Raw genomic sequence first — 19,786 nt, forward strand, 5'->3', positions numbered from 1 at the left:
GAACATTAGTCGTATACATACCTATATACAAATGTTGATGTATATGGTATGTGCTAATAAGCACATCAATTGATATTTTGGCATTTGTCAAAAATTCATTAAAAACATTACGGTTTCTTTATGTCAAAAGCGATCTTAATATTTAATATTTCACTTCTAAAACCTTAAGGTAATGCAGTTCCTTATTTACACGCGGGTGCAAAAAACCCGCTGAACTAGATACGAAATTTCCCCAAGGGAATTGAACAACACAACCCCTGAACTCATTGAAATGGTTGATTGAGTTTGAATTCTTTTTTTTACTATCCATCAATTCCGTTAAATTGAACGACTGATTAATATTATTTCTCCTCAGTCGATTTTTATGAGTTTAAGGTAAAGAATACATGTACACCTAGACTTTCTAAGCAATTAAATTTTATATTAAAAATTATTATATTATATCGTTTATATTATATAAATTAAACTATCACATTTAGCACCTTACTTGACAAAATTAAAAAAAAATATGTTCGTAGGAAGAAGCCAGCTCTCTAGTAACACAATCTTATAGGTTCGCGTTTCTTGCATAAAAATCAATTAATTTGTCATTGTAAAATGGAATATGGTAAAAACTTTATGACTCCAGTGTTACCTTGTAAATTATGTATAGAAATAGTGTCCGAAATTACAAACTATCGGTGCAGTTGTTCTGAATTTATGAGCGGCACCGATTATGAAAACGTGCGTTGTGGCGCAAGCGCTTTCAAGCTTTGGAATCTGGTTTATTAGAAATAATTTAATATATAAGACAAGTATAAAAATACTTATAACTTTGTCAATGTTGCTCCAATTTAAGACACAAGATTATTGAGATACTATCATTTAAGACAAAAATAATCGAAAAAAAATCCCATTCTCCCCTTAATTAAAATGTAATTACAAGTGCTCAATGATAGAAACACATTTTAATTTAAAAAACATTATTAAGTAAACAAAAAAAATAATAATAGTGGAAATTTCAAATCAGAATAGAGGAAAACTTTCACATAGACATACATTGAACTGTACTGTATTTTCGAACGTTTCGCAGAAACCTCGTTCTTTACTATGGGGAGTGCGGAAATAACGAGAAAAATAGACAGTTACGCTCGCTGCCATACCTAAACAAAAATTTGGCTTCTTACAACTTATATATTTATCAAAAGCTCTAAAAATTGATGAGGTAGAACGTATAGTTCCGACGACAACCCTTAGTCGTACCTAATTTCCAGCAAATACGTGATATTATAACATCCTACACATTTGCCTAACAGAATTTTGTCACTTTAAAAAAAAAAAACTTAACGATCCAAACAGGATTAGATTCCTAAAAGAACAGCCCTTCGCCGGATAAAATCCGGCTTAATTCCGGCAACGTAGAACCGGCTGGAATACCTACTATTTTATATAATTTTTTTTCATGCTAACAAAAACCAACTCCTTTTTTAAAATGCTTGAAACATTCAATAAACAATGTACAGAATTAATTAAGCTAATTCTCGGTATCCGTTCTTATGAGTCAACTTTGTAATTGGTGTTGATTTATCGCCTTTGTTTTCTTGGGGTTTCGTTCTCAACTCACTCTGCCGCTGTACCCAGAAACTCATGATTATCATAACAAGGAAGATTGCATGATAAAAGAAGATGTCTCCTAAGTGCTTAAGAAGCTTTGTATGTATGTTTTCAAAGAAGTACAAAAGTGTTGGGTGTAGTTGCAGTAAAAAATACACACTAAAATCTGGACGAACCCACAGCAACCAAAGCGGCAAGTGACATGACAACTACGGATTGTTAGTTGACAAGTTAAATGCTAATAATTATAAGCATGTTTGATTCGTTTATGTAAATCTTTATTACCAATCGCTTTTATTCATGTCTTCAATTTGAGAAGTGTTGCTCCGAAGTGAAATAATAAAATGTGTGTTTAATTAAAAAATAACATTAACTGTGCATGGATCAAAGTGGTTTGTGCTCATTTAATATAATCGCACTTCTACAAAAAATTTAATTGAAATAAACAAGTAAGGAAGTGCAAAGTTCGTTCGGGTGTAACCGATCATTTTATGCTCTCGCAAGGCAAAGTGATGTACGGGATTTTTGTATACTTTTGATTAAAAGTAGACAGTATTGCAATTTCAATAAGATTTCTTGCATATTGACCGATAGATGCTCTATAAAGTCATCCGGAAGTTCGAAAATATTTATGTTAGGTATTATCACCAAAATATTATCCCCGAATTTCATTACTAGAATTCACAGACTGACCGATATGGTCGTCAAAAAATCAGCCATATGCACAGGTGTCCACATATTTGGTGTCTGCGTCATTGAAAATTTATAGTCCGATTTCGACAGCTTTTCGACTCAAGATGGCATACCTCAACCGCCTACTTTTAGGTGAAATTCTATAACTCAGGAACTACTTGATCACTTTCAACCGAAGTTAGTGGGTGAAGTTAAGCAATTATTAGTCTTGTACAAATTGTGGAAATGGGCAACCACGCCTACTTCCCATTTAACACAATTTTAAATTCCATCTGATTCTTTTACTTTCCAGTATACAATCAATGTATTCGGATAAACCTTGCATAGATAGTGCCTTTGAAGTGTGCCATCTTTTGACGCAATATTGTTAAAATCAGGCTACATCCGTTCAAGCCCCCAGTTACCGAACATGTAGACCAACGTTCCTACTGCGAACTATTTATCGCAAATGTCGGTCAATCTGTGAAATACATTATTGAAATTCGGATCAATACTGGGGCCTAACTCATGTACCTAAAAGATTTTCAAACTTATCTTAATAAAATTGAGTGAGCGTGTTTTTCTAGTAACGTTGCATCTTTGTGCCTAAAATAGATAAAATCGGGGGAAAACTTGTCCTAACCCCTATAAAACTGATAATCAGGATTTTGAAACATCCGACTGACTTAACTCCCTATATATTGGTGATGGTAAGTAAGGTACCATAATGAAACTCAGAGAGCAGCTTTTAGTGCTAATTATATGTCGTAAAGACAAAAATAAACGAAATCAGGTCAATACTACCCCTATCTCCCATATACGTAATACGTAACGCAAGTTGCAAGAGTATGAAATGTACGGTTATATCAGAACTTAGCCCTTCCTAACTTGTTTACCATTAATTTGTTTCGACAGCTATTAATTGAGCCAATTAGCAAATTGTCTGTACAAAGAGATATAGAGCAAAACTACTAATTGAATGAACTAGAAGACCAACTATTAATTTAGCAAAATTTCTAAATTAACTAGACTACCACCTCGAGCTTTTTTGAAAGTTTTGAGTGTTTTTAAATAGTTTTGAGTATTTATCAGTAGCAGAATACTTTGGGATATGCATTATCGAGAGTTTGAAATTAATCGAGTTTTGTCGATAATTGAAAATCGATCGATAGTAATATTTTAGACCAAGCATTATCGATATTTTAAATAATTCGGGTATTGTGAAAAAACTTTTACTGAAGTGTTTTAAGCAAAAATTTAATACGAATCTCAAAATTAATAATATGTCAGTTGCCTTAAATAAATAAATTTGGTTGGGAACAATATTGCTTTATGCCGCATACATGTGTCTTCAATACATAGTTTTCGTTTTTTAAGTCACTTTAGAATACATACATATTTTTATTCAAAAGTTTGTACGCCCTCTTCATATACCGCCAACAAATTTCTGTATATATCCGCCTATAATTATATACATACATACATATGTATAGGCTAATAAGTACATTTGCTGATAGGCAGTCATCAGGTAGTCACTCATCCGTTGCTCATTTGCACACTTCGTTCTGCTACTGTCAGTGAGAAATTTACGCTCTTTGCGTTCGTTTGCGACGATTTCATTGTACAAAAACTCGTGCGAAGAATTCATAATACGTTCCACATACAAGAGAGCTTATTAATATAATTATCAAATGCTCGGCGCACGCTGCTTGAATTTTAAAACTTTAGCGCGAGTTTTTGCAAAAATCCCGCCAGTATTTAAAAAAAAAATTTATTTTGTGCAGTATTCTTACTTATGCAACGTATGTATTTTTTCATGGACTTCAAAGCTGTGACAAAGCAACCCAATTTTTATTTGAATTTCTTATGCCTGAAAAAACAGAAATGTCCAGAGACAAATAATAGAATAATTTAACGTTACGGTAAAAATTTGTCAAAAATACTCGTAAACAGTTAACTAATACTCTCCCTCTCCTCAAAATTCCTCGTAAGAGTAGTATATGCGTGACTGGCTGAGTCGATTTAGCCATGTCCGTCTGTCTGTCCTTCTGTATATACGCGAACTAGACCCCCAGACCCACACTTCCTTTTCTCGCCAAACCGCCGATATCGGGAAACTATAGCATGTAGTTTCCATACAATCTGACCGATCGAACTCAAGTCCTTGTATGGAAAAGTTTTTAATTTGACAAATAGTTAATAGTATTGTTACGAAATTGGACATAGATTATTATCGAAAACATTGCTACAATTTCCGAACATATTGTTCAGATCGGGCCACTATAGCATATAGCTGCCACATAAATTGACTGATCAAAATCAAGATAAATATCCTTTTATCCTATGAAAAATGAACCTGTGAAGGGTATTATGGCTTCGGCACAGCCGAAGTTACGTTTTTTCTTCTTCATCATCTTCGTGACTTTCATAGGACTTAGGAGGATCCCATTAATAACTCAAATTTTTTCCGTGTTCCCGGTTTTTACTTATACTATGTTCGCACCGACACAAAAATCGTGTTTTCATAGACAAAAGAGGTTTTCACGCGAAAACTTGTGTTTTGATCTATACAAAATCAGTCAAACGAAAACACAGTTTTCGCTGAAAACCCCTTGAAAACTTACATTATAATCGGTGTCTAGTTTAATCGATATTATTAGAAGACATATTTTGCCAGCCCTAAATGTCAGTTGATAATTTGGTTACATTCCATAATTGGCCTAAACGTACCCTACAAGAAACTGCTAATGGGTTCACCAATACACACACATTTGATATGTCAGTACTGTTAATTTACATATGCATTTTTAAACTCAGAACTATCCACTGATTGGAGAAAGACGTACGCAGAGCTATTGAGAGGAGGAGATGGCATCAAGTGAAAATTAATTTTTTTATTTTCATATTTTATTATATTTTTTGTTGCATTCCTTTTTATATTTAAGTATATTATTATAACTAAAGTTGATTAAAAGTTTGAAATTTATTAAAGAAATAAAAGTTATATTATCTACTGCGCAAAAGAATTTTTCACTTCTGATAGCGTTTCAGTCATAACTGACAATTTTTAGCTATGACGGATTTATGGTCAGCTTTGACCGTCATATTACCCATCAGATGACTGTCACTGTTCTTGTAGGGTACATAACAAATGTAAACAAATAGATGTGTGAGCTGTCAATGAAAACTCATGGAAAACACACAATGTCGGTCAGAGCGACTTTGGTTCCAAAATCCACAAATTGTATTTTCAAAACGATTTCAATTCGGTACGAACATAGTATTAGATTAGACTAGAGCTTCCCCACACAATTGAAAACAAACGATAAATAATATTTTAAATCTAAACAAGTACTAACTTTAGCCCGACCTTAATGCATTCATTCTGTAAATTATTCACAATTTTCATTGGAAACTTCTTCTTCACGAACATATATAACCTCAAATAAATATTCATATGGACCTAAACAAAATATGATAGCTTTCGTATTTATATGTATTTGTTGCCTCATTCATATTGAAAAATAAAATAATGAGTATGTATTGGCACTCGTACATTGTACATAATTAATAAGTCTACATATTTTCCCAACAACATGCCACGCTTATAGTCTAGTATCGTTTAGACGCATCGACAGACGTGTCGTCTTATTTCCTGATGCTAATGTGGCAGCCAGTACCTACTGTGAATAATCAACAATACTTATCCATTTAGAAACATCAATACTAAGTATCTCCCATATGTATATAAAATTGAATTTTCCCTTTTCGGCAACATTTGTTAAAAATAACTAAGCTAATAAATGCTGTGTATTGGCTTCGGCAAGGAAACGATAAGCCTCTTCTTTACGAAAACGTTATTTCCGCAAACAGTGCGTAAACAAACATAATACTTAATTGATTTTTTTTTTACCCAAGTAAAATTAGACGTCATACATACATAGTTGACAATTTTGAACAGTTACTTAGACAACAACGGATATTTACCCGATCTTTTTTTCCTCAGATGCTCAAACGACAGCATTGTTTAGATCATGTCGTGCAAGCCATACATTTATTTGTATACTACCACCTATATCCCAATATTATATCCAGAGGGGTCTAATAATTATTTGAATCATCTCTGGCTATACCTACCCAGTAGTAGCATTGCTTAGCTCAATCCAGTAGTTTGAAGCGACGCGACCTATCTTAATACGAGCGCTCTTCAATATACTTTTTGGGGTATATGGACCCATTTCGAAGAACGTTTCTGGTCTTATCAACATAAAGGCCACCACTGAATTAGCTAGGTCCTTTATCATCTCAATGAACCCCATGTCTCTGTACCCAAGTCTCCATATTAGGTGGTCCCGATTGCGACCACTCCTGGACAATTAGTGATTTTATCGCGACTGCTTGCAATCAGGGACTATGCTAAGTAAGCTGCTTACTTCATTTTTCAATTCTTTCTATATTTAACTATTATTTGAAGCATATTTAATATTTTTTTTTAATTTCTATGAATTTTCTTTATTTACAGTTTATTTATACAATATCGGTCGACGATTTATATCTGTTGCCACGCCTTTTGATGCTGCACGCAACCCGAATGCCTCTCCAAAGTGTCGCAGGCAAATGCGACGTTTTCTAGAAGGCTTGAACAACTTTGATTTCTGGTCTTTGAAAAGTAAGTATCCTTTTACATTTTAAATGGTATTTCTTTTTCTTGACATTTATTGATCACATCAGTTTATTAAGTAACTTGCCGTTTTTTGAAATGTAAAAAAAATTTTTTTTGAGTTATAGTATAAGCGATTACTTCAGCAAGCATATAGCTATAGCATATAGCTGTCGTATAGGCTGACCGATCAAAATCAGGATACAAATATGTTTATACCCTTTTATACTATAAAAAATGCACCTGTGAAGGTTATTATATGATATTAGTGTGAAGTGAAATTAATACTTGAAAATTTTCGATCTCAACTTATTGTATGAAATATCAATTCACTTTATCGATGTTTTCTGGCATAACAACTGAGTTTGGACTGAGAAAATTCGTCGATGAACCAATTCGTGTTTTGCGAAAATGAAAAGGTGTCCTTTGATTATAGATTAATCCAAATTCTAGTTTGTAAAAACTAATAAAAGAATCACTTTTACCAATCTAAATATTTCAGGCTTCGTCAAACAATACAAATGACAATCATAAGACAAAATTTCTTTTTTGATCCCAGTCACAAAACTGTTAAATTTTATCAACACAACGTCAGATTTGATATATGTAGATAAGTACACATGCTGCCATATATAAAATTTCTGTAACAACCCTAGTATATAGTACATACATATAACAACAAGTTGAAGTAGAATATAGTTAATGTATGAATCGATTTCAATACGTAATTTTTTATTTGCACTTGATTTAGGCTAAAGTAATTAACAATTACAATATTATAAATGCAGTTATAGAAAATATAGAGATTTATTTATAAAGTCAAAAAGTTAGTTCACATAATTAAAAAGTACAATATATTAACGTAGTTAGCAAAGTAATTTAATAAAATACATTACTGCTAACAAAAGTAATGAATTCACACTAAAAGCTTACAAAGCAGTTTGGCCGCAAGCCAATATTTGTAGTTGCATACTCAAGGTCGAATTGACGGAAAACTGCAGCTTATGTAAACAAATACGAATTGCAAGAAAAACTATAAAATAGGTGGGAACACACACATGTATAATAAGAAGTCTAAAAGCGTAAATGCACACCAAAAATTATGAAAACGAAGAAGCGTGAAAAAGCCAATAAAAATAAGACACGCTTATGCCAAGTTGATTGTTATGACTAATTGCCAGCAAATTACAAAAGCTTGCAAAGAATACTTGAAATAACTGAAATGAATATGCTCGTGTGAATATGCGGTAAATTCTTTATAAGTACCCACAGCGCCGTAGAAAGAAAACTAGAGCCCGGGGAGGTTATAGAATACGGGCCTTCTAATCTATCAATTGTTGGAGAAAAATATTTACAAAAAATTGCTGCAGAGCACCGAACCGCAATGAGAACTCCGGGCCCGGGAGAAATTGTCCCCAATGCAAAACATTGATAAGAAATGGAAAACCCTAAGACATTTTACATATTTAAGCAATATATGTAGATACATATATACATTTGTAGCTCTAATCTTCGGAGCTCGGAATTTTAACCAAAAACACGATTACTGTTTTCCCAAAATGTCATACAGCAAATGGTATTGATCTTCAGCAATTTTATTTATATAAATTTAGAATGTAGTATGGAGATATTGAATAGCTCAAACTGAAGTATCAGATTATTATTGTAGTCTGTTGACTATTAAAAACTTGTATGTAGATATTCACCGGTTCCTCAAAAAGAACAACTAATCGCCCCTTTGAAGCGATCTTTGCTTACGAACACCTTAGTAGCATTCCGATAAAATTTTTCTATGTATTAAAATAACAACAACTTACATCTACAATATGAACCTATTTTAGTCAGAAAGATCAACATGTTATAAGCGAGCGAAAAAGAATGATTTACAGAGTTCCAAACTATCATAATAATTTTCATAACCTCAACTAATCGCAATACCAACAAGTATAGAATTGATTGAACACACCAACACGCACATCAAAACCTATTATAATCTCTATCATAACAACTTCGTCTGTTCACACTCGTACATCTAACCAACCTTCGTGCTGTCATGCAACATTTCGGTCGATTTCCAGTTTTCATGTAATGCAATATCTTGCAAATGCTCCAATCAAAATTTGAAGGTCACTCAACGAACTTTACCCAGTTTAGAAGCTGTGACCGCCACAAAGCACTAGCAATGGCCTAAGCGTCTCAAGTGCACTTAGAATCGCAGCCTCCGTCATAGTCAGTGCCACAGCCATTTACTTTCCCATACACATGTACATATCAGAATAGCAGCTGCAACAAGTTGCAAAGAATTGCACATGGCTAGAAGCTATGAATATTAACAAAATCGAGTCTCGAGAATTGACAGCGTAGCTGACTGCTGCGACCGCGACCCCTTCGCTGCTTCATCGTGTTAACATTGACCAAAACCGAAGTCTAAAACGCATGCTTGTAAACATATGAACCATGTTTGTGGTTGCAGCGATAAAGGCACTAACTACAACAACAACCAGGCGCAGTAAGAATGCAGCACTAGCAGCCGAGCAGTCGAGGGGTTTGTTGCAGCCGGAGCTCCAATGCAAACTTGAGATGTTTAGAATTTTGTGCTTTGGCTCACTAAACAATTTCAGCTTTACATATACTATCCATATCTGCAGCAGTAGCTGACTGCAGTATATAATATATGTACATATATATTCGGCGGTAACAAATGGATTTGAATACTAAAAAATTAATTAAAATTCATATTTTTGTTAATGTGTGTATATGTTTGAAATATATATTAAATTGTTGTATTACAACAATAAATTTTGATGACCATTTGCATTTACGCACGCATATGCCTCTGGTTAGTCACGTGGTACAAGTAAATATGCAAGTAGTGCTATAAACCATGCAATCTCGATTAGGATTAAGATTTAATTCTGAAATTTAGTATAAAAAAAAAACAAGAAAAAACGTTAACTTTAGTTTTACCAAAGCTATTATACACAAGAACTTGCTTTTGAACGTTCAGTTTGTATAGCAGCTGTAAGCAATAGTGGGCCGATCTTTCCAAATTTCGATGGAGATTACACCATTGCTTTGGGTAATAATTCGTACCGAATTTCCTGAAGATATCTGAACAAATAAAAAAGTCTCCATACAAGAACTTGATTTTGATCGGTCAGTTTGTACGACAGCTATATGCTATAGTGGTCCGATTTTGACGATTCCGACAAATAAGCAGCGTCTTGTGAAGAAACGGACGTGTGAAAAAGTTTAGATATCTCACAAACTGAGCGACTAGTTCGCTTATCTACAGACAGACGGACACGGCGGAGGATTCAGCTCGGTATGCTGATAATTTGATAATGATAATCAAAATATATTTTACGGAGTCTCCGACGTTTCTCTCTAGGTGTTACAAACTTCTTAGCTTTGTTCAGGGTATAATTAATAAAACCCAACTAAAAAATGTTCTTGGTTCAACTGAGCACCTACTAAAATCTCTCAGTGCAATTCAAATCAAAATCAAATCAAAATCAAAAACTGGGCATGTCACATTTAATAGGTCTTTCATAGGGCATCTATCAAAAGGGGGTAAAACGTTTAATCAGCCCAACAGGGAGAGATGCAGCGAGAGAAAGATTTAAAGCTTTAACAGTGCGATCTTTCAGCATTGAAGAAAGTATAAATAGAAGCAGTCTTAACAGTCAGCTGTCGTACATAGAGATGAGTCATTAATTGAAGAAGAACTGCATAGAATATATTAAGTGGCAATCATTATACAAACCAATCAAGCATCTTTACAGTTATAATAAGCGTATTAGAGCACTATGCTCACACTCCAAAGTTTGAACTGACTGTTCAGTTTTCAGTGTATCATAAGTAAAACTTCAAGGATCTTTCACATTTTGCCCATTTTTAATTCGACTATTTTTTATATTCTGTGACTTTTTTTTAATAGAATAAGGCATGGCACCCAAATAACTCGTTTCATTGCAAGCGACGCCTTGCAATATTGATTTTTTTTCATTTTGCGTTCATTTAAAAATCACTACCAAGGTTAAAGTAAATGACGAATGGCAAGTGGCGAATGTTAAAGTTCTAAGCATTTTTCGCAGCATAAAGCATTGAAACGTCACACATTTTAAGCATTTTTAAGCCAAGTGCATAGAACGCGAGACTGGTTAAGATAATATTAAATTATATACGCATGCGTTATAAGTTAAACTTTTAATTATGTATGTGATTTGGTTGACAGCGCAAGAGTGAGACTCGCTATTTAGACACAGGCATGTTTATATCTTTTTTACGTTCTAAAGTGGTTTGGCACTTTTTAGGCAATTACGCTTGGCTGCATTTTTGTGCAGTTTTATATTAAAATTAATTTTAGCGCTAAATAACGTTGAGACATTGTGTTGAAAAATAATTTGTGGAATATTTTTTTCTAAAATAAAAATTTCGTAGCAAAAATAAATTACTTTTGTACACACATATAAATAATTCATTTATTTATTATTTTTTAGAACAACCCAAGAAATCTTAATTAAGAAATTTTTAATTAAAGAAAAGTATTTAAATTCTTCATTTTTAAAATTAAAGCGACACTTAATCTTAATTTCAATTCCATAGAGTTAGTTATAGGTATCCTAATAAGACTCTTATGGGTGCTGGAACTGTTAAGCTGTTGCACTTTAAAAGATAGGAAACGAAGTGCCCTTGCTGCTGCTGTTTAGAAATTGTTGTAGCTCATTTTGTAACTTTGGTGGTACAAACTCTTTGTTTACCTCACAAGCAGTACCGGATTATCGTCAAAACAAAAGAAGTCAACTTCACTATGTCATTATATATATATCATATTATTATATATTATATAGAAGTTCGATCGAAAGAAATTGTTCATAAATTATAGCCTAACATAGACCATAATCCTTGTCAAACCTTTTTAAAATATTTTTTTCAAATAAAAGAGTTTTTCATACAAAAACTTGGTTTTGACCGTTCAGTTTGTATATATATTGAAAGTTCCGACAAATAAACATAAACAATAAAAGTACATGTGCAAAACTTCAGACCGATATCTTAAAAACTGTGGGGCTAGTTGCCGTATATACAGACGGACATGGCTAAATTGACTCAGCTCGTCACGCTGGTCATTTATATATATTTTTTATAGAGTCTCGGACGTTTCCTTCTGAATGTTACAAACTTCCTTGCAAACTTAGTATACCCTGTTCCAGGTATAAAGATAGTAACAACCATTAAATTACTGATAAACTTAGAAAGGAATCATTTTAATGTAATAAAACATCATTTTAAAATCCTTTAGATCACTAAACCTTGTTCATAACCAAATTTACTGTAATTATTACCAAGAATTAAGGAATATAAGCTCAAAATAAAGTGAAAATAAAATTATAATTAATACTAAGACTATATAATATATTATATATACTAAGAATAAAAGTAATATATCAGCCGAATGATTAATAATATAAAAATATTTTTAAACTAAAATCATAATTAAGATTAAATTTTAAATTAAAACTACAACTAAACTAAAATTAAAATTGAAATTTATGACAATACAATAATGATGATATGATTTAAATATTAATTTGATAGAAATTAATAAAAATAAATAAAAAGCTACAGCTACAATTATTATATTTTAAAAAAATTATGGAAATTTATAAATTAAACATTTTAAATTCAGCTATAAAATCAGATATTACAACTAAAAAAATTATAAAAAGATTTAAAATAATAAGATTTTAAAATTATAATTAAGATATAAATTAAAAATTAATATAAATTTTAATATTACATTTAAAATTATAATTAAAACTCAAACCCATAAAAGCAATTTATTAAATAAACTTGAAAATAAAATTGTAGCGGCAAGAATTTAAATCAAAACTATAACTACAATTAAAAAAATATTACAATCAAAACTAATTAAAATAAATTAAATAACTTTAAAACTCAAGTTATAAACGAGGTTAAAATAAAAATTATTATAAAGCTTAAAGTTAAAATTAAAATTAGAATTAAAATTAAGATTATACAATTAAAATTATAATTAAAAGTAAAACTACAATTAAAATTACAGTTAAATTAAATTAATATCAAAGAAAAATAGAATTTTATGTCTGAGAGAATTAAAAACCAAATTATTATGAAGTAAGAAATAAAATTAAATATAAAGAATTACTTCTGCACAGAATTAAAAACACTAAAGAAAAACCACAATTAAAATAAAAATGTTAATAAATATAATACATATTGAATGAAAATTTAAATTTGCTTAACTACACAAAATTAATATTTAAATTAAAACTAAAAATACAGTTAAAAATAAAATTAAAATTAATATTTATATGAAGTTAAAATGCAATTTAATGATAAATATGCAATTAAATAAATACTTATTTTTTAATTTGTTGTCTTAAATCTTTCTGAAAATTGTATAATACAATATAGGCACATATACATATTTATAAACCTTTCCAAAAAAAATTCTCACTTATGCTTTATAACGCTTGTTCACTATCCTATCCAATCTATGTCACACTTCTCTAACAATTCTAATTTTTTATTTGAATGTGTTAATTTTGACGTCAATTCGCAAGTTAGCAATAAAAAAAATATGCAAAAACGTCACCTGAAAAGGAGACGTGCCTTAATTACGACAAGTTTCCATACGAATTGTGTGCTTTTCTATAAATCCACCATTAAACATTTAACTGTAATATTAGACAACCATTTTTGCAGCTATTTTATTTTATAGCTAATATTTTAATTATATAACTATTAATTTTATTAGTAATATAAAGTTTATAACTAAAATCGTTCCCCTCTTTCACACTTACAGTGCATGACGCCACCGGCAAGATCACTTCGGGCATACTCAATGGCAACATAAATCAGCCGGGTGACTTCGATCAGTGTCTGGACATTAGCAGCGCCGCGGACGACACAGCAGCAGCTGACGACGAGACGGATGATGAAATCAAGGGGCAATATTGTTTGGCGTACGCACAACCCGTGTTGCCACACAATTCGAAACGTTTGCGCGCCTTATTCAAACTGATACAATCGCACGGGCCATTTAAGAGTGAATTCAATGACGTAAGTGAATTTCTCTCAATTAAAAATTCAAAGATTGGCGGGCACAAGTTGTAGAAAGCAGATTATTTACACGTGTTACAATGTGATACTACATTTTATTTTATTTATTACTTTATTTGTTGTAAACTGAACAAGCGAGTTCGCTGCTTGAGTCTTTTATTTACCAATCGAAATGTTTTGCTATTTATACAACCAAGCGCAAATATAGTTACATCATTATTAGCATTGTTATGTGCACACATTTGACACACATATTTCTCACATTCCGTTACACACGCGGCAATGCAGAGTTCAGAATTTCTCTCGAGCCCACAAAAACATACACACATAGAGTATCATTTTAATATAAACAAATGGTTTATTAATCGTTCGACGTTTGCATATATTTTTGCCTTCATTAATGTATTTTTACATGTAATTGACTTTAGTGCAACGATAAAAATGATTTAATTTACATAAAACTTCAATTACAGTCGCGTTTACAGCTTACAAATTGCCAAATTACAAGCGTGTGTGAATTTAGCGGCGAAAATGTTTTGTGAATGAATGCATTTTGCATGTGACGTAATAGTTTTATGAATATGTGTGTGATTTACGTATTTGTAGGGACACACTCTCACAACTAATTGTACTTTTATTGACGTACCACCGGAAGCAAGGCATGTGAGAGCCATTTAAATTTCAAATTAATTTATAGAATATAAAGTAAGCGAGGGAGAAAGATAAAACATTTTGTGAAAAAGAAGAGGGTAAGATTAAGGTGTAAGCAGTAAAGGCAGCTGTGGAATTTTATGAAAATTTAAGAGAGTGAAAAAGTAAAAATTAAAGAGCAATTACAATGAAAATTAGAAATAATATAAATACTTGATTTTCCAATGCAGAGAGCAGTTCTAAGCGAAAGAAATGAGGATAAAATTGTAATTATAATTAAAATTAAAATTTAAACTAAAAGTATAATTATAATTAAAACTAAAAGTAAATTTAAAAATCACGTTTATATTCAAATTCAAAGAAAAATAAAGGGAAATAAAAATAAAAAATTAGAAACAAAATTTAAATAAAAATTTAAAATTTGAAATAAAAATAAAATTTATTTGCAAAAGAAAATAAAAACTAAAATTATATTTGAAAGTTATATTCATATTTTATTTAAATTCAAATTCAATTTCAAATTCAAACTCAAATAAAAAATACAAATTAAATATAAAAATATAAATATAAATAAAACTCAAAATAAAATCTTAACTAAAATTATAATAGTTAAAATTTAAATAAATTTAAAATTAAAAATTTATTTAATTAAATTAAAATTGCATAAAAGTTAAATTGATAAATAAACTAAAATTAAAAATTTTCAATATAACAATTAAAAAAACTAAACGTTAAATTAAAAATTAAATTAGTATTAACATTAAAATTGAAGTTGTTAAAAATCAAACGTTAAAAATAAATTTTTTTTATACAAAATTTAGTTAATATTGAAATTAAAATTATATACTGAGATGATGTGCAAAACGTCAACCAAGGGATCGGAATTTATCACATTAGGGATATGAGGTTTGGACAGAGGTCTGGGCTGTTTAGCCCCAGTCATTCTATCTCGATTTGTATTAGTTAAAACATACAACCATTGGGTGAACAAAAACAACATGTTACAAGAGTATAAAAGCAAACTAAATGATTAATACGTTTTAACACAAATAATGAAACACAAATAATGAAAATTGTAATTAAAATTAAAATCAAAATTAATTTAAAAATAATTCAATATTAGAAAATCTAAAGCCTATAAAATTAAAGTTAGACAAAAGTGTCTTTTGCTCTAAAATCCCAACCAACCTCTATTGCGTCGACAATATTTTGACCTAAACAAAAAATGTTATAATAATTACTTAAATAAATTTAAAAAATATATTGTAAGTAATCCAAAATCGTTTTATGATTTCGTCAACTCCAAACGCAGGATTTCCAAATTTCCGTCCGCAATGAAATACAAATCTATCATTTCAAGTGACAATGATATTATATCCAATATGTTTGCAGAATTTTTCAAGTCAAACTACTGTAATAATTCTTTCAAAACTTTTTCTTATCAGCAAGTGCTGTGTTCGAATACTTTAATTAACGCTCCAGTTATTTCTGAAGAAGACGTCCTTTTTAATTTAAATAAGTTAAAACCATCTTTTAGTTATGGCCCAGACATTATACCCTCATGCTTCCTAAAAAATAGTGCCAAATATATTTACTTGCCTTTGACAAGGATATTTAATTCCTCTCTTAAACACGGTATATTTCCTTCAATATGGAAACAGTCATTTATAATCCCTTTGCATAAAAGTGGATTTAGATCCAACATTGAAAACTATAGAGGTATCGCAAAACTATCAGTTATACCTAAACTTTTTGAAGCTATCATCACTGACCATATAACCTTTTCGATTTCTCCGTTAATTTCCTCATCTCAGCATGGATTTCGTAAAGGGAACTCGACTATAACAAACTTACTTGAATTTGTAAACCATGTATCATTGGGTTTTAGGGAACATAAGCATACGGATGTTATATATTTATTATTGCTTTAGCAAAGCTTTCGATAAAGTAAATATCTCGATTCTCATATATAAACTTGATCTGCTGAGCTTTCAGCCAAGATTCCTTCAATGGGTATCTTCCTATCTTTATAATAGAACACAACGAGTGATATTTGAGGATACACCTTCAGATACAATTAATGTTTCTTCTGGTGTTCCGCAAGGTAGTCATCTTGGCCCGATTCTGTTCTTATTGTTTATTAACGATATCTCTTCAGTAATAGAATTCTCAAAAATTTTATTATACGCTGACGATGTAAAGCTTTTTAAATCATACACTTCAACTGAGGAAAGGTGTCTGTTGCAAACAGACTTAAACAATTTGGTTGCATGGTGTGATAGAAATGATTTGCCATTGAATCTCAATAAATGTAAGACGATGTGCTTTTCCCGTAGATCTGTGCACCCCTCTTCTTATGTAATAAAACACCATATTCTAGAGCAAGTTTTAAACTATGTTGATTTGGGAGTTAATATGGACACTAAGCTTAATTTCAGTCTTCATATTGATACCATGGTCTTGAAAGCAAAAGCTGTCCTCAGTTTTGTTAAGCGTTGGTCTAAAGAATTTAGAGATCCGTATATTACTAAAACACTTTATACAACTTTGGTTAGACCTATATTGGAATATGGCTCTGTGGTATGGAACCCTAGCTACCAAATCCATTCTGACAAGTTCGAGTCGGTTCAAAAACAATTTTTACTCTTTGCCCTTGGGCATTTCCGATGGGATTCTAGGGTAAGCCTACCTCCACTAGTCGTTTAAAACTTATTAATCTACCTACACTTTCTAGTCGTAGGGAAATGCTTGGCATAACATTCTTAGTGAAACTTTTGAATGGAACTGTTTGCAGTTCTTTTCTCCTGTCTGAAATTAAATTTAATATTCCGGTTCGCCTTTCGAGGCAGCTTAGACCTTTACTGCTAAAATCCTGTAGATCAAATTTTGAACTAAACGAGCCATTCCGCCGTATATGTCATGATTTTAATTCTCATTCCAGCACATTTGACTTATCTGACTCACTTTTCAAAATTAAAAAGACTTTATGGTTTTCTCTTAATAAATGAAAATGTAACAATTTATTATATTGTAACTTTAGATCTTAGCTGTTGAAATTTTTGTTTCTGTAGCTGAGCAGTTTTAGATCTCAACACTTAAAAAACTCTCTTGCCTTTTCTGACTCGGCTAATTCTGCACGTATGCGGATTGCGCCCCTCGCGTCGGTTGGGCGGGAAGAGGGTAATCGTTGGGTTATTTTTAACCCCCACATACTAATTTTGCGAAACTTTTCATATCATATGAATCTCACACATAACTGTAAAAATGTTCCAACATATTTTGTTTAACAACTACCTTTTGATCTAGTTCTAAAATCTTAAAATATACCTCAAATAGTTTTGTCAAATACTGCTGCGCTGACAGTTGAACCCAAGCTACCAAGAAAAGTTAAATACTTTCCGACTGATTATTATCATTCCAGAAGCTAAGTTCGTTTCTACTTGGGTTTTCCAACCCTAAGATATTTTTTTGCTCGGCCGATCGGCTGCTATATTAGATACTTTCAGAGCTCTACGTCGATCAAATTAACATATTTGGACCATTAAGCCGCAGTATTTTGACTCGGTGAATTACTCTGAGGTCGTTACAAAGTTCATGCAGCTCATTTTTACTAATATTAAAAAACGAGAATATTTCATTGTTTGAATTGAATCGGCTCCGAAACTAGTTGGATTTGAAAAATTCTTTTTATGTATTTATTGTTACCAGCAAACAAGACTCCATATTTCTTAGGTGTTTTTGACGGTTCTACGAGTAAGTAATAGATAAATGACATGATAGAATAGAAGAAATGAATCGATTGTGAACCAGAACAGCAGTATGCTGACTGCTTTGTTGAAAAAGTAGATTTTTCGTCGTATTCTTGCTCCACATAAGTTATGATGGTTTTAATAGATGGTTAATAAAATAGAAAATTCAAAGCTATCTACAATTATTGTTTAGGCTATTGGGTTCCGCTACACTACTTTCACCAATTTGTGTGAAATTCCTTCCTTAATTTATATCAAGCCCATTTCCTTTTGTGGTTTCGTTATAGTAAATCCGAGATATTAGGCTTAATCAGAGACCATTCCCTGTAGTTTAGGGTAAGCAGACGGCTGCGACATTTGGCTATATAGTTTTCTTACGAAATTCAATAGCAGTTATTTCTGGGTTAAGCTCTCTAACAATGCCGATATAATTCGAATTGAATGAAACAATGGAGTTTTTTTTTTAGCATTCGTGCACTTTCTGTCTTATACTTTCGAATTGAAATTGGAACGAAGAACTGGTTCACACTTAATATTCACAGGATTTTTACCGTACACTTATTTTAATTGACGATTCAAATATCGCGAATCGACTTATGATGGTCTCAAGTAATATTTTTGTAGGTGCATCGAATAGCACACTGTCAAAAAATTAACATCGTCATAAATTAAACAATAATTTTTTCTCATATTTGCCTGCACGAATCATGCAAATTTACTGTCATAAATCGCCTCTGCACGGCTCAGCGCACACATTGAACTTGAACTTCAACTTTTATTTGCCAAAATAATTTTTCTCCATATTAGAGTTTCCAGATAGTATATTCGAAGCTTAGTTAACGGTTTAATAACAATTTTTTGTGTTGTTGCTTTTTCACGTCTGCTTTGTCACTGCTTTGTTGACTAGCACGCAAACTTAATTATACTACGAAATATTTTTTTTTGTACTTTGACAAAATCGGTACTATGTGTCAAAGACAAAAAAATATTTTATTATGCTGCTAATCAAAAACACGCTAGTTCACGATTAATCAAAGAGTACATTGCACTCAGATTTGTGTCCTCGCTAAAATCGCAAAGAGTGTGGCAAGAAAGACATATTAAAATAAATTAGCAAGTGTGATCTAAGTTGACTTATTGTTATTTTTGTTAGTATAAATAATATAAAATATAATGTGAAAGCTTTTGCCGTTCTTGAGCCGACCGGGTCACTTGAGCTTAAGTCATTATAAGACAGATAAGTCTTCATAAATAAGTTTAGTTCTCCCCCTCTCTCGAATAATTAAATTAAATCTCGAATATTTATTTCTCTCTCTCTCTCGAATAATTTCCACTCTTCGGTACCATTTGGATC

The 19,786-nt window shown here is 31.4% G+C and overlaps 1 protein-coding gene across 4 annotated transcripts in view; it reads left to right on the top strand.

Moving 5' to 3' along the window:
* drd (drop dead) overlaps positions 1-19,786 on the top strand; it is a 43,261-nt gene that overhangs the window by 13,692 nt on the left and 9,783 nt on the right. For all 4 annotated transcript variants that reach the window (XM_014229954.3, XM_036371227.2, XM_070109475.1 and 1 more), the window contains exons 3-4: positions 6,788-6,934; positions 13,776-14,032. In XM_014229954.3, the coding sequence (XP_014085429.1) occupies positions 6,788-6,934; positions 13,776-14,032 (404 nt within the window). The remainder of the gene's footprint in view (positions 1-6,787; positions 6,935-13,775; positions 14,033-19,786) is intronic.

Source organism: Bactrocera oleae, chromosome 5 (assembly GCF_042242935.1).
Source record: "Bactrocera oleae isolate idBacOlea1 chromosome 5, idBacOlea1, whole genome shotgun sequence".
Classification (NCBI taxonomy): domain Eukaryota; kingdom Metazoa; phylum Arthropoda; class Insecta; order Diptera; family Tephritidae; genus Bactrocera; species Bactrocera oleae.